The sequence below is a fragment of the Bos indicus x Bos taurus genome, chromosome X, assembly GCF_003369695.1.
Source record: "Bos indicus x Bos taurus breed Angus x Brahman F1 hybrid chromosome X, Bos_hybrid_MaternalHap_v2.0, whole genome shotgun sequence".
NCBI classification, from domain to species: domain Eukaryota; kingdom Metazoa; phylum Chordata; class Mammalia; order Artiodactyla; family Bovidae; genus Bos; species Bos indicus x Bos taurus.
In genome coordinates, this window is record NC_040105.1 from 1299708 (window position 1) to 1312069 (window position 12362).

At 52.3% G+C, this 12362-nt stretch overlaps 1 protein-coding gene across 2 annotated transcripts in view; it reads left to right on the plus strand.

Moving 5' to 3' along the window:
- Positions 1 to 12362, plus strand: part of CD99 (CD99 molecule (Xg blood group)) — a 30293-nt gene that overhangs the window by 3993 nt on the left and 13938 nt on the right. For both annotated transcript variants that reach the window (XM_027533050.1, XM_027533051.1), the window contains exons 2-5: positions 7515 to 7544; positions 9656 to 9694; positions 11396 to 11443; positions 12295 to 12360. In XM_027533050.1, coding sequence (XP_027388851.1) covers positions 7515 to 7544; positions 9656 to 9694; positions 11396 to 11443; positions 12295 to 12360 — 183 coding nt within the window. The remainder of the gene's footprint in view (positions 1 to 7514; positions 7545 to 9655; positions 9695 to 11395; positions 11444 to 12294; positions 12361 to 12362) is intronic.

The following is a 12362-nucleotide window of genomic DNA, read 5'->3' on the forward strand; positions in this document are numbered from 1 at the left end:
CCAACCATGTCATCGTCTGTCGTCCCCTTCTCCTCCTGCCCCCAATCCCTCCGAGCATCAGAGTCTTTTCCAATGAGTCAACTCTTCGCATGAGGTGGCCAAAGTACTGGAGTTCCAGCTTCAGCATCAGTCCTTCCATCGAACACCCAGGGCTCATCTCCTTTGGGATGGACTGGTTGGATGTCCTTGCAGTCCAAGGGACTCTCAAGAGTCTTCTCCAGCACCACAGTTCAAAAGCATCACTTCTTTGGCGCTCAGCATTCTTTATGGTCCAACTCTCACATCCGTACATGCCCACTGGAAAAACCATAGCCTTGACTAGACGGACCTTTGTTGGCAAAGTAATGTCTCTGCTTTTTAATATGCTGTCTAGGTGGGTCACAGCTTTTCTTCCAAGAAGCAAGCGTCTCTTAATTTCATGGCCGCAGTCACCGTCTGCTGTGATTTTGGAGCCCACCCCCCCCTCCGCCCCGCACCTAAGAGAAAGTCTCTGACTCTTTCCATTGTTTCCCCATCTATTTTCTATGAAGGGTGGGGACCAGGTGACATGACTGCACATATAATCATAATGAAAAAGTTTGAAAGGTCGCAGGAATCAGCAAAATATGGCACACAGCCAGGAAGTGAGCCCAAGTTATGGTGAAAACAGAGCCTGTAAATTTGGTGGCGTTGGAGCGGGATTGCCCCAAACCCTTCATTTGTTAAAATAAATAAATAAGTGTAAAGGAAAACACAGGAAAACCAGGTCTGCCCCTGCCTTTGACAGCTGAAGTTGTATCTCTTCATGTAGGGAAACAGCAGTTCCTTTTGGTTTTTTTTTCAATTTCCTGTTCTTATTCTTTGCCAAGTTCGTATAACAGTTTTGGGAGTTGCCGTATGGGTGTGTGAGTTTCAGCTTTGTCTTAGAATGACTGGGTGCCCCCACCGTTTGGCTAACTCAAATTATTTTTTTTAAAGTCCTGTAAACAGGAAACCAAAAAGTTCCTCTTTTTTTTTTTTTTAATTCCCCAGTGTTTCTCCATGGGGTGGTGGGGTGGGGGGTTCGAGACCTCCGATGTGCTGTGAGTTGAGAGCAATCAAAGAAGAAAATCATCAAACAAGTCAGAGGAGCAAACAGCAGCTTGCTTCTGCCCACGCATTGCTAAGTAAGCCCCGGTGTGGTTTCAGGCCTGTTCGTGCCTCTGGGTGGACCTGGCTTCCTAGTGAAACCTGTTTGTTCCTGAGGGTCGCAGGCTGGGGACTTTGACATGCGTTTGCCAGTCTGAAGCCTCTGTTCTTTCCGCTTTGCGTTCTGCCTGTGAAACTGTTTGATAGAATCTCTTTATTTTCCAGAAGAGCCAGTTAGGACGTCAGCGACTTTTCAAAGAGTCAAGTAATGACTCCTTAGGGTGCTTTTGAGAGGAAAAAAAGATTACTTAAAAAAATATATTTTTAATTGATGATTGCTTTACATATTGGCTTGATTTCTGTCATGCAGCAACATGAATTAACCATCACTTCAGTTCAGTCGCTCATTCGTGTTCGACTCTTTGCGACCCCATGCACTGCAGCACGCCAGCCCTCCCTGTCCATCACCAACTCCCGGAGTTCACCCAAACTCATGTCCATTGAATCAGTGATGCCATCCAACCATCTCATCCTCTGTCATCCCCATAAGGGTACATGTGTCTGGGATTCCCCAGGTGATGCTAGTGGTGAAAAAAAAAACAAACCCACCTGCCAAATGTTAACAGACCTGGGTTCAGTACCTGGGTGGGGAAGATCCCCTGGAGGAGGGGATGGCAACCCACTCCAGTATCCTAGCCTGCAGCATCCCATGGACAGAGGAGCCTGGTGGGCTACAGTCCAGTGGGGTCACAAAGATTCGGACACGACTTAGCACGCACAGGCATACATGTCCCCTGACTCTTGAATCCCACCTCTGAGTTTGTCTAACAGCTAATCTTTCAGCAGAAACTCTGCAGGCCAGAAGGGAATGGCAGGATATCTTTAAAGTACTGAAGTAAAAAAAAGTAATCTACAACCAAGATTACCTGGCAAGGATCTCATTCAACGTTGACGGGGAAGTCAAAAGGTTTACAGATAAGCAGACACTGAAAAGAGTTTAACACCAGCAAACCAGCTTTCCAGCAAATACTAAAGGGACTTCCGTAGGGCAGTACCCACAGGAGGGAGGAAAGACCTACAAAAAAACCCGACCCAGAACGGTGAAGAATCCGCCAGGAGGAACATACGCGTGTCAATCACTGATTTTCCAGTGTCTGCAGAGAGTTAGGGTGAATTCCGCTTGTTCACCGCCCTTCCTTGAGCACGCGGCTAAAGTCAGGAGGGTTGCATTCCAGAGCTTGGAAGGTATTAGTCATCCCCAGACCGCGTAGCCAGAACATTGTGACCACTTCTTTTTCTCAGCGTCCCTCCCCTTCTCCCACCCACCACCCACACCCCACACCCCCACCCCACCCCCAGCCTTGTCTGATCGCACTCTGCCCCTTTGCAAACCGACCAGAAGCCTCGTGGTGGTGTGACCGCAAGGGCGCGGTGAACCTCATCAGGGATAGACAGACAGCAAGCAGATGCTGCTGCCTCTGGGGCGGGCGGGGAGGTGTGCAGATTTCTCTCTGCAGGTCGAGAATTCCAGTATTGCCCGTCACCATCTGCTGTGGCCGGCTATCTTGTCTTAGAGGTCAGTGCTCCATGGAGGATCAAGATGCCCTCATCTTGGGCACAGAATGAAGCCTTGCTGGACAAAGGGAGCCAGGGAGGTGAAGGCTTCAGTGCTCGAACAAGGGGTCACACGATGTAGGAGGAAGAGAAAGGGCCTGGGTGGATCTGAGACTGGGCGGGAGGGTCATAGGGGGTGAGGTCACGGGGATGGGGTGCTTGCCTGACCCATGAGGGCAGCCCCGACCCCACCCCACCCCTGCCACTGTGCTGAGGACTGAGTTAAGGACCACTGGCCTGATTGGGGCTTCCCTGGTGGCTCAGCTGGTAAAGAATCTGCCTGCAATGCGGGAGACCCGGGTTCAATCCCTGGGTCAGGAAGATCCCCTGGAGGAGGGCGTGGCAACCCACTCCAGTCTTCTTGCCTGGAGAATCCCCATTGACAGAGGAGCCTGGCGGGCTACAGTCCACGGGGTTGCAAAAAGTTGGACACGACTAGAACGACTTAGCACAGCACTCAGGGCCTGGCTGGACTGAGCCAGCCCTTGGTAGATGGGATTGATGATTGATGGATGGACGATGGGTTATAGATTTATAGATGATGGACAGGATGCATGCCTAGCTAGACACATGATAGATAATAGATAAGGCCGGTAGATGGAATGATTATGCAGTTAGATGGATGGATGTAAGGATTGGACAGTTGGATGGATGGATGAATATAGATGGATAGATCTTGAAGTTGTGCAGTGGTCATGTATGGATGTGAGAGTTGGACTATAGAGAAAGCTGAGCACCGAAGAATTGATGCTTTTGAACTGTGGTGTTGGAGAAGACTCTTGAGAGCCCCTTGGACTGCAAGGAGATCCAACCAGTCCATTCTAAAGGAGATCAGCCCTGGGTCTCTTTTGGAACGACTGATGCTAAAGCTGAAACTCCAGTACTTTGGCCACCTCATGCAAAGAGTTGACTCATTGGAAAAGACCCTGATGCTGGGAAAGATTGAAGGTGGGATAAGAAGGGGACAACAGAGGATGAGATAGCTGGATGGCATCTGTGACTCGATGGACATGAGTTTGAGTAGACTCCGGGAGTTGGTGATGGACAGGGAGGCCTGGCGTGCTGCCGTCCATGGCGTCGCAAAGAACTAAACTGAGATCTTGAAAGTGAAAGTCGCTCAGTCGTGTCCGCCTCTTTGCGACCCCCATGGACTTTTCAGTCCAAGGAACTCCCCAGGCCAGAATCCTGGGAGTGGGTAGCTTTTCCCTTCTGCAGGGGATAGATCTTAGATGAATGATCACACATAAATGATACATAGATTATACATAAGGTGAATAGATCAGTCAGACTCCTTATAAGCTTATCACCAGGCCGTGGCTTGTCATCTCTGCATTCCTACAAGATAAGGGGACTCAGTGCTGGGGAAGAAGGTGAGTGTCGCCTGGGGTGTGGACTGCGCACTCTGTCCGGCTGCAGGAAGCAAGCTTTCCTGTCCGCCTCTGCGAAGGCTGATGCTGGCTTCCCCCGAGATCTCACCTGCCCCCCCAAAACTTCTCTCCAGCTTATGCTTCACCTCTGTAACCACTGATGGATATAATCCATTGTAATCACGCCCGCGGCGTCTACACCATGCAGAAAGAGGGCTGAGCGCCGGAGAACAAAACTTGACATCCATGGTGCTAGAGAAGGGCTTTCTAAGAGGGGTCCCTCGGACAGCCAGGAGATGCTGCCATGGAGGTGGTTCGGTGTCCCGCACCCACGGGGAGAGTGATCATTGCTGTGACTCGGTGTTTATGGTCTTCCTGTCCTCCCGTTGGGGCGTGTCCAAGTATCACCCTGGTGGGACTCCAGAGAAGCTGGACCATGGCCTCGAGCTCGGTGCTGGGCACCCGGAGGCTCAGTGGTTATTAGGGGCACGGACTCATGGTTTTTGCGGCAGGTGAAGCCCCAGGTGGTGCCCCCCATGAGGAGCCCAGCATGCAGGCCTTGGGGACGCCCGGGGTCTCGGGAGGATGGGATGACGGAAGGAAGGAAACCAGCTGGCCGAGCGCGATGGGGAGGATGCTGGGTGATGATTCATGGCCCGTGTCCCCTCCGGGGCCTGCCTCGCCCCATCTGAGTCATGGGGTGCCCCCCCCGTCCCCTCCTCCAGCATATCTGGAGGCTTGAGGGGGCACCGCCTGCAAACCACAGACGCTTCGAAGGCTTCCGGCCCAGGGGCTGGGGTCCTGCCACGCTCTGCAGCGAGTGAACCACCTTGAAGGTCTCTGCCTCCGAGGTCTGCAGCGGGCACTCAGCTTCTGGCCGTGTGGACAGTCCGCCCCACCTCCACGACTGCTGGGGTGGGGCTGGGGGTGGGTCTGTGTGTGGGCACCCCCCCCAACTCCCCGCCGAGGTGGGAGGCACTCAGGGGAGCCGTCAGCTTCTCGAAGTCGGGGTGGGGACACAGGAGGCAGCCTCTGGGGAGAGCGGGGCCCTGGTCAGTGTGGAGACGCTGCCCAGGTGATGGGTAGAGAACCATCCCGGCTGGGTGGGTACCAGAGTCTGCAGTGAGGACCGCTAAGCAGGGAGGCAGTGTGTGCACAGCCACTCAGACAGAAGGCGCGTGCACTGGTTCAATACGTATTCACACACACACACACACACAGCACTTGTTCAATACGTATTCACGCGCGGGCACAGACACACACATATACGCACCCGTGAGAGTGTACCTGCAGAGCACACATATGCACACATATGCATCTGTCGCTCAGTCATGTCCTGCTCTCTGCGACCCCGTGGACTATAACCCTGCCAGGCTCCTCTGTCCGTGGGATTCTCCAGGCAGGAACACTGGAGTGGGTCGCCCTGCCCTCCTCCAAGGGGGTCTTCCCGACCCAGGGATCGAGCCTGTGTCGCCTACGTTGGCAGACGGGTTCTTTACTGTCCGAGCCGCCTCGCAAGCCCCAGATGTAGGCGTGTGTGCGTCTGAGTCTTAAACTCCTTATTCATTGCGCCATCACCACTTCTGCCTTTTGGGAACCACAAGTTTCTTCTCTGTGTCTCTGAACCTGTTTTGGTTTTATAAATAGCCTCACTGGTATAATATTTTTTTACATCCTACACGTCAGTGATACATGATATCTGGCTTTCTCTGTCTGACTGACTTCACTGAGTATAATCGTCTCCAAGTCCACTCATGTGGCCGCAAATGGCATTATTGCGTTCTTTTTTTACAAATAGGATCTGCCTGCCTGTTCTTATGGGAAGGAAAATCACACACAGAGACACACTGCCCCAAACTCTACACTTGCACATGTGCACACACCCAAACTGCACACATCGGCATAGGAAACCCCACCTGTACACACACCACACATCCACACACCCACACTGCACTTAGACGCACACTTGGGCACACGCACAAGGCAAGCACACATACCTATACGCATACACACACACAAACAGCCCAAACCACACACCTACACACCAACCCCTGTGGGTCCCAAGTGAGTGAAAGTCGCTCAGTCGTGTCTGACTCTTCGCGACCCCATGGACTGTAGTCCCGCCAGGCTCCTCCGTCCGTGGGATTCTCCAGGCAAGAATACTGGAGTGTTGCCATGCCCTCTTCCTGATACAGGGATGGAACCCAGGTCTCCTGCATTGCAGGCAGATTCTTTACCATCTGAGCCACCAGGGAAGCCCAAGCCACTCTGTAAATGGGCACAGACACACACACACACACACACACACTCAGTCACTCAACACACACAGCTGCACGCCCGTCCACATACACACAGAGAGGAAGGGGGTTCTAGTCTTTCTGTGTGACATTCCGCAGGACAGAGCATATCGTGACCATCTGGAGCTTCCCGGGGATGAAGGCAGCTTGTTAGATGCCCGGCAGTTCCTGAGGTTGGGGGAGCTGCGTGTCATCTTTGATTTGCGCACATTTGCAAAGACCCTGATGCTGGGAAAGATTGAAGGCGGGAGGAGAAGGGGGCGACGGAGGATGAGATGGTTGGATGGCATCACCGACGCGATGGACATGAGTTGGGTAAACTCCGGCAGTTGGTGATGGACAGGGAGGCCTGGCGTGCTGCTGTCCATGGGGTCGCAAAGAGTTGGACACGACTGAGCGACCTTTAGTCGGCCACCATTCTCCTTTCTGCTGACCGGACACTCAGCAGAATTCCCTTTGCTTTTCTTCAATTCATCATTAATTGGGAATAGAAATAGTATTGATGTCGTTTCAATAAAGCAGTCAGCAACTGGATCGAAGAACCGTGGAATAAAGGCAGTTTCCGCCTTCTCGGCAGCAGTTAAGAAAGAAAAGGAAAAGTTATGCTTTCCTGGATCGTCTGGTGTTTCTACAGGAAGTACGTTTGGGTTGTTTAGTTATGGATAGGTTGCTATTCGAAGGGTTTTCCTCTCCACGTTTTCTCCGTCGTGTGTTGGAAACTGGGCTTCTCCGGTAACTCAGATGGTGAAGAATCCACCTGCCAATGCAGGAGACGCGGGTTGGATCCCTGGGGCGTGAAGAACCCCCTGGAGAAGGGAATGGGTACCCAGCTCAGTCCTGGAAGTTGTTCCTTGTCGATTTCGAAAGACCTGCTTTTTTTAGAATAACTCACGTGCAGAATTATCCTGGTTTCCTGCTAGTTTAGTTGTTGCTAAACACTGAGATCGTCGACAGTCTAAAAGATAAGCTGACATGTTCTTACTTTTAGGCTTGAGGGTGAATATTGCAAAAGAGAACTCAACACGTGATCCACCTTCCAAAACCATGCCCCTTTTTTTATTGTTTTCTTAAATTCCCAATTTAATTTTTAGTAACTAACTGGACTCTTTTTTTTTTTTTTTTTTTCCAGAGGATTTCGATTTATCACACGCCCTTGATGGTAAGTAATATTGCAAGCATTTTATAGACTTGGAACATAGTAAATCTTTTGAAACACGTCTTAATGGCGATCACCAGACTCACAATTGTTGAGGAAAATGGAGATGCTCTCATCAGGATACGTTAATCCTTTTTTTGGTGCAGTAACTTCCATACTCCGTGGAGGTCAGGAGGCCACACAGGATTGCCAGGCGCTTGGAGAAGTGGGTGGTCCCCCGTGGGCTGGTCCTCGCTGAGCTGATTTCCTGTGGACTGATCTCTCATGGGCTGATTCCCTGTGGACTGGTCCCCCGTGGGCTGGTTTTCTATGGGCTGGTCTCCGGTGGGCTCATCCCTCGTGGGCTGATTTTCCGTGGACTGGCCCCACCGTGGGCTGGTTTCCTGGGGGCTGGTCCCTCGTGGGCTGGTTTTCCGTGGGCTGATTCCCTGTGGACTGGTCCCTCATGGGCTGGTTTTCCATGGGCTTGTTTCCTGTGGGCTTGTCCTTTGTGGGCTGGTTTTCCGTGGACTGGTCTCCTGGGGGCTGGTCCCTCGTGGGCTGGTTTTCCGTGGACTGGACCCCCGTGGGCTGGTCTGTGGGCTTGTCCCTTGTGGGCTGGTTTTCCGTGGACTGGTCCCCCATGGGCTGGTTTTCCGTGGGCTGTTTCCTGTGGGCTTGTCCTTCGTAGGCTGGTTTTCCGTGGACTGGTCTCCTGTGGGCTGGTCCCTTGTGGGCTGATTTTCTGTGGGCTTGTCCCCCGTGGGCTGGTTTCCTGTGGACTGGTCCCTCGTGGGCTGGTTTTCCAGCGACTGGTTCCCTGTGGGCTGGTCTCCCGTGGGCTGGTTTCCTGGGGGCTGGTCCTCTGTGGGATGATTTCTCATGGGCTGATTTCCCATCAACTGGTCTCCTATAGGCTGATCTGTCCTGGTGGCTTCCCATGGCCTGGTCTCTTGTGGGCTGGACTTTTGTGAGCTGGTCTTCTGTGGTCTGGTCTCCCGTGGGCTGGTCCCCCGTGGGCTGCTCCCCCAGGGTCACACTGACTCCATATCTCATCCTGTGGCTGCATCTCACCATCTCCGCCTCCTCCCACGCGGCCACTTGGCATCAGCACCTCTGTGTCTCCCAGTCTCCTTTTCATAAGGGCCCTCGTCTATAAGGGTCTGTGCTAACGCACTGTGACCACCCCCCACCACCAACATTACTTGCAAAGACCCTGTTTGTAAAGGTCAGATTCTGAGGCTCCGGTTGAATTTGGGGGCCCAGGATCCATCCCAGGACATCTTTTTTTAACTCCTGGGGTCCGATGCGGAGGCCTCAGTGAAACCCACGAGAGCAGCAGCGTTCCCAAAAGCCAATGGTTGTGGGTGGGGGGATAGTCTTATTCTTGATGGTGGAAGCCTTCTCCTGCTTGGCTGCTGGGAAGAGATGCCCTGGAGGTGTCCATGGTCCAGATGATCTCAGCTCCACTCTGCCTTGGTGCCCAGAGGGTCAGCCTCGGTGGGAGTCCCAGGTGGCCAAAAGATTGCTCCGCCTAAGAAACCCGAACAGCCTTTTAGCCAGGGGTTGCTAAAGGCTGCTCCCCTGCTCCTGCAAAGGCCCCGAGCTCTGCCCCATGTCCTGCTGCTAAACAGCTGTTCTCCGGGCTTCCTCTTTTACTCCTTGGCCGCTGGCTGAGCTGTCTGGAAAACATGATGCTTCAGACATTTTCTGACTCTTTTTTTTTTCCTTCTCTTAAATGTATTTATTTGGCTCCTCTGGGTCCTTGTGGCTGAGCCTGGACTTTCTCTAGTTTTGGCGAGTGGGGGTTACTCTCTCATTGGGGTACACGGGCTTCTCATTGTGGAGGCTCCGCTTGTTACAGAGGAAGGGCTCTAGGCCATGCAGGATTCAAGAGTTGGATCTTGAATTGATTCAAGAGTTGTGGGAGCGTGGGCTTACTGGCCTTGTGGGATCTTCCCGGATCAGAGGTTGAATCCGTGTCCCCTGCGTTAGCAGGGGGATCCTTAAGCCCTGGATCCACCAAGGGAAGACCCCCCTCTCTGACTCTTTTTAAGGAAACAGGAGTGCGTGGAGGGCTGAGTGTGTTTCCCAGCCGCCAGGTTTCTGACTGAAATGTCTTTTCTCTTCCACAGATGACAAGAAACCCACTGTTACACCAAAACCGGCACCCGGTAAGAAGCAGAGGTGCTCAGCGTCCATAAACACAGCACAGTCGTGCACCCCACTTTCGCCAGGATCTGGGGGAGATGCAGACGGCTAGATGCCCGCAATGGATACGGCCTGGTTTTTATTTGAACCATGCTGTGAGGTCTCACGTCCAGCAGTGGCCGTAAGCGAGCAGACGCTGACACTTTGGCGAGGTGCTCTGGGGGTCCCGTGGGAAGCGTCTCTTTATGCCGAGTGTCTCTTACTGGGTTTCAATACTCATCTCTTGGGAGGAGCAATTTTAGAAGCTGGGACCCTCTTTTAACCCGTGAGCAGAGTCAGATCTCAGTGTCCACGAGGAGCATACCTGATGTCACTCACCCTTTCTGGAAAAATCTCAAGATTCAGGCCAATGACAGAACCGCGCAAGGATCAGATACAGTGGGGTGTGGGGGCGGCTTCCCAAGTGGCGCTGGTGGTAAAGAACCCGCCTGCCAATGCAGGAGACGTGAGAGACGCAGGTTCGAGCCAAGGGTCGGGAAGATCCCATGGTAGAGGGCATGGCAACCGACTCCAGTCCAGTATTCTTGCCTGGAGAATCCCACGGACAGAGGAGCCTGGTAGGGTACAGTCCATGGGGTCGCACGGAGGTGGACACAACTGAAGTGACTTAGTGCACACACGCACGCACGCACGCACGCATAGATTCACTGGGAGTTAGCCACCCAGCATGCAATTAATGCCCTAAGTTAACCGAGCTCTTATCGCCTATTTTAATATATATATGTATATATAATAGCTCAGTTTAATTATTGGGTTTCTCACCTGAAAAGGTGAAAGTGTTAGTTGCTCCGTCGTGTCTGGCTCTCTGCAAGCCCGTGAACTGTGTAGCCCGCCAGGCTCCTCCATCCGTGGGACTGTCCAGGCAAGAATGCTGGAGCGGGTTGCCATTGCCTTCTCCAGGGGATCTTCCTGACCCAGGGATCGAACCCGGGTCTCCCGCATTGTGGGCCACTTCTTTACCATCTGAGCTACCAGGGAAGTGTTGTTGAGTAAAGGATAGCGTTGCTCATATTACTGAGTTGGATCCACCCGCGTGTGCAGAACACGCTGGCTGAGTCACTGTTGAACAGCAGAAATGTGTACCATCACGAGCTCCCTGGAACGTTGATGGTGTTTCCTACTTATGACTCACGATGGCTCCGAACCTTGTGTTGGGTGGGCACAGAAGCTCTCCTGGGTGTGTCTCTGGGACTTGAGTCCTTAAGACAGAGAAGGCCACCTCTAAAATCTCCAACCCTCTAAAACGTCACATCATTTTATCGAGCACGCCTGGGTCAGCCGAATCACTTTTTCACTGGGTGTGAACCCGAATCAGGCCACAGGTTTCTGCTGTTGTATTATAACATCTACGTTGCCGAAGTCACGGGCATCTTGGGAGAGTTGGTTTCAGGGTGGACAGTCGACAGGGAAAGAATCGTCTGCAGACAGAAGTCGGAATTCCAGCTCGGTCCATGGGGGCCATAATTGATTTATAGATACCCTTCATGATTTTGATCTTTCCTTTTGTTCTTTTCCTTGAAGAGAAGAAGGGTGTGAAAACGGTCAGGAGTTTGGTATTGCGGTTGATACAGACTGATACTCTGTACTGTCTGCGTCGAAAGCCATTTTCTGCTCTTCATTTCATGCATTTTAAGTTCTGTTGACACAGTTTTTTTCTCCTTTAGGGAACGATGGCTTCGATTTAAACGATGCCATTGGTGGTGGAGGAAACGGTAAGTAGTCTTGTCTTTAATCTCCTGTGGGTCTAACCTGGTTATTTTATCATTTCAAGGAGGCTTTTTCTCTTCTAACTAAATCAAATGGGTTTGCACCCGGAAAAGCCTAAGGAAACGGTGTTGTTGTTTGTTGGTTTTGAGCTTTTGGCTTTTGTCTGCGTGTCTTCTTTTGATTTAGACCTCTGATGGTGTCTGAGGTGACATGAGAGAAAATGAAAACACCCTTGGCAGGGCTGGCCTCGTGGGTTCGTGGGGTCACGCCGAGTAGGTCTTCGATCCTTGGTCGAACGAATGCTGTGTGGCCGCTGAAAATGGTAGCATAGTTTGAGCAAGGACATGCAAAATGCATTCTCACTTTGGACTGGACCCCACAAATTCTGTAGTGGGCCCAGCCATCTCCTTTATTTGCTGCTGGAAGTTAAGTATTACAGCTGGATGCTGACGGACAGAAATCCGCAGCTGGCTGCGCGTACGTATCCCCGCCATGACAAGGTGTCCCCGGCTCTGACAAAGGGCACACTTCCATTTCCCACAGTCCAGTTAACCATCTGTGTGCGAGTTCTTCCCAGATGGTACTTAGTGGTAAAGAACCCGCCTGCCTGTGCAGCAGACACAAGAGACGGGGGTTTGATCCCCGGGTCTGGGAGATTCACTGGAGGAGGGCGTGGCACCCTACTCCAGGGTCCTTGCCTGGAGAATCGCACGGACAGAGGAGCCTGGCGGGCCCCAGTCCATGGGGTCGCAGAGAGTTGGACACGACTGGAGTGACTTAGCACCCACTCGTGCAAACGCATGTTCTGTTTTTTTGACCTCAAAGTGCTCATAACTGCAACTGTCCTCTTTCACAGACCGAGTGTCACCCAACCCACCGAAGCCAAAACCTCAGCCAAAGCCCAAGCAGCCTGGCACTTCTGGT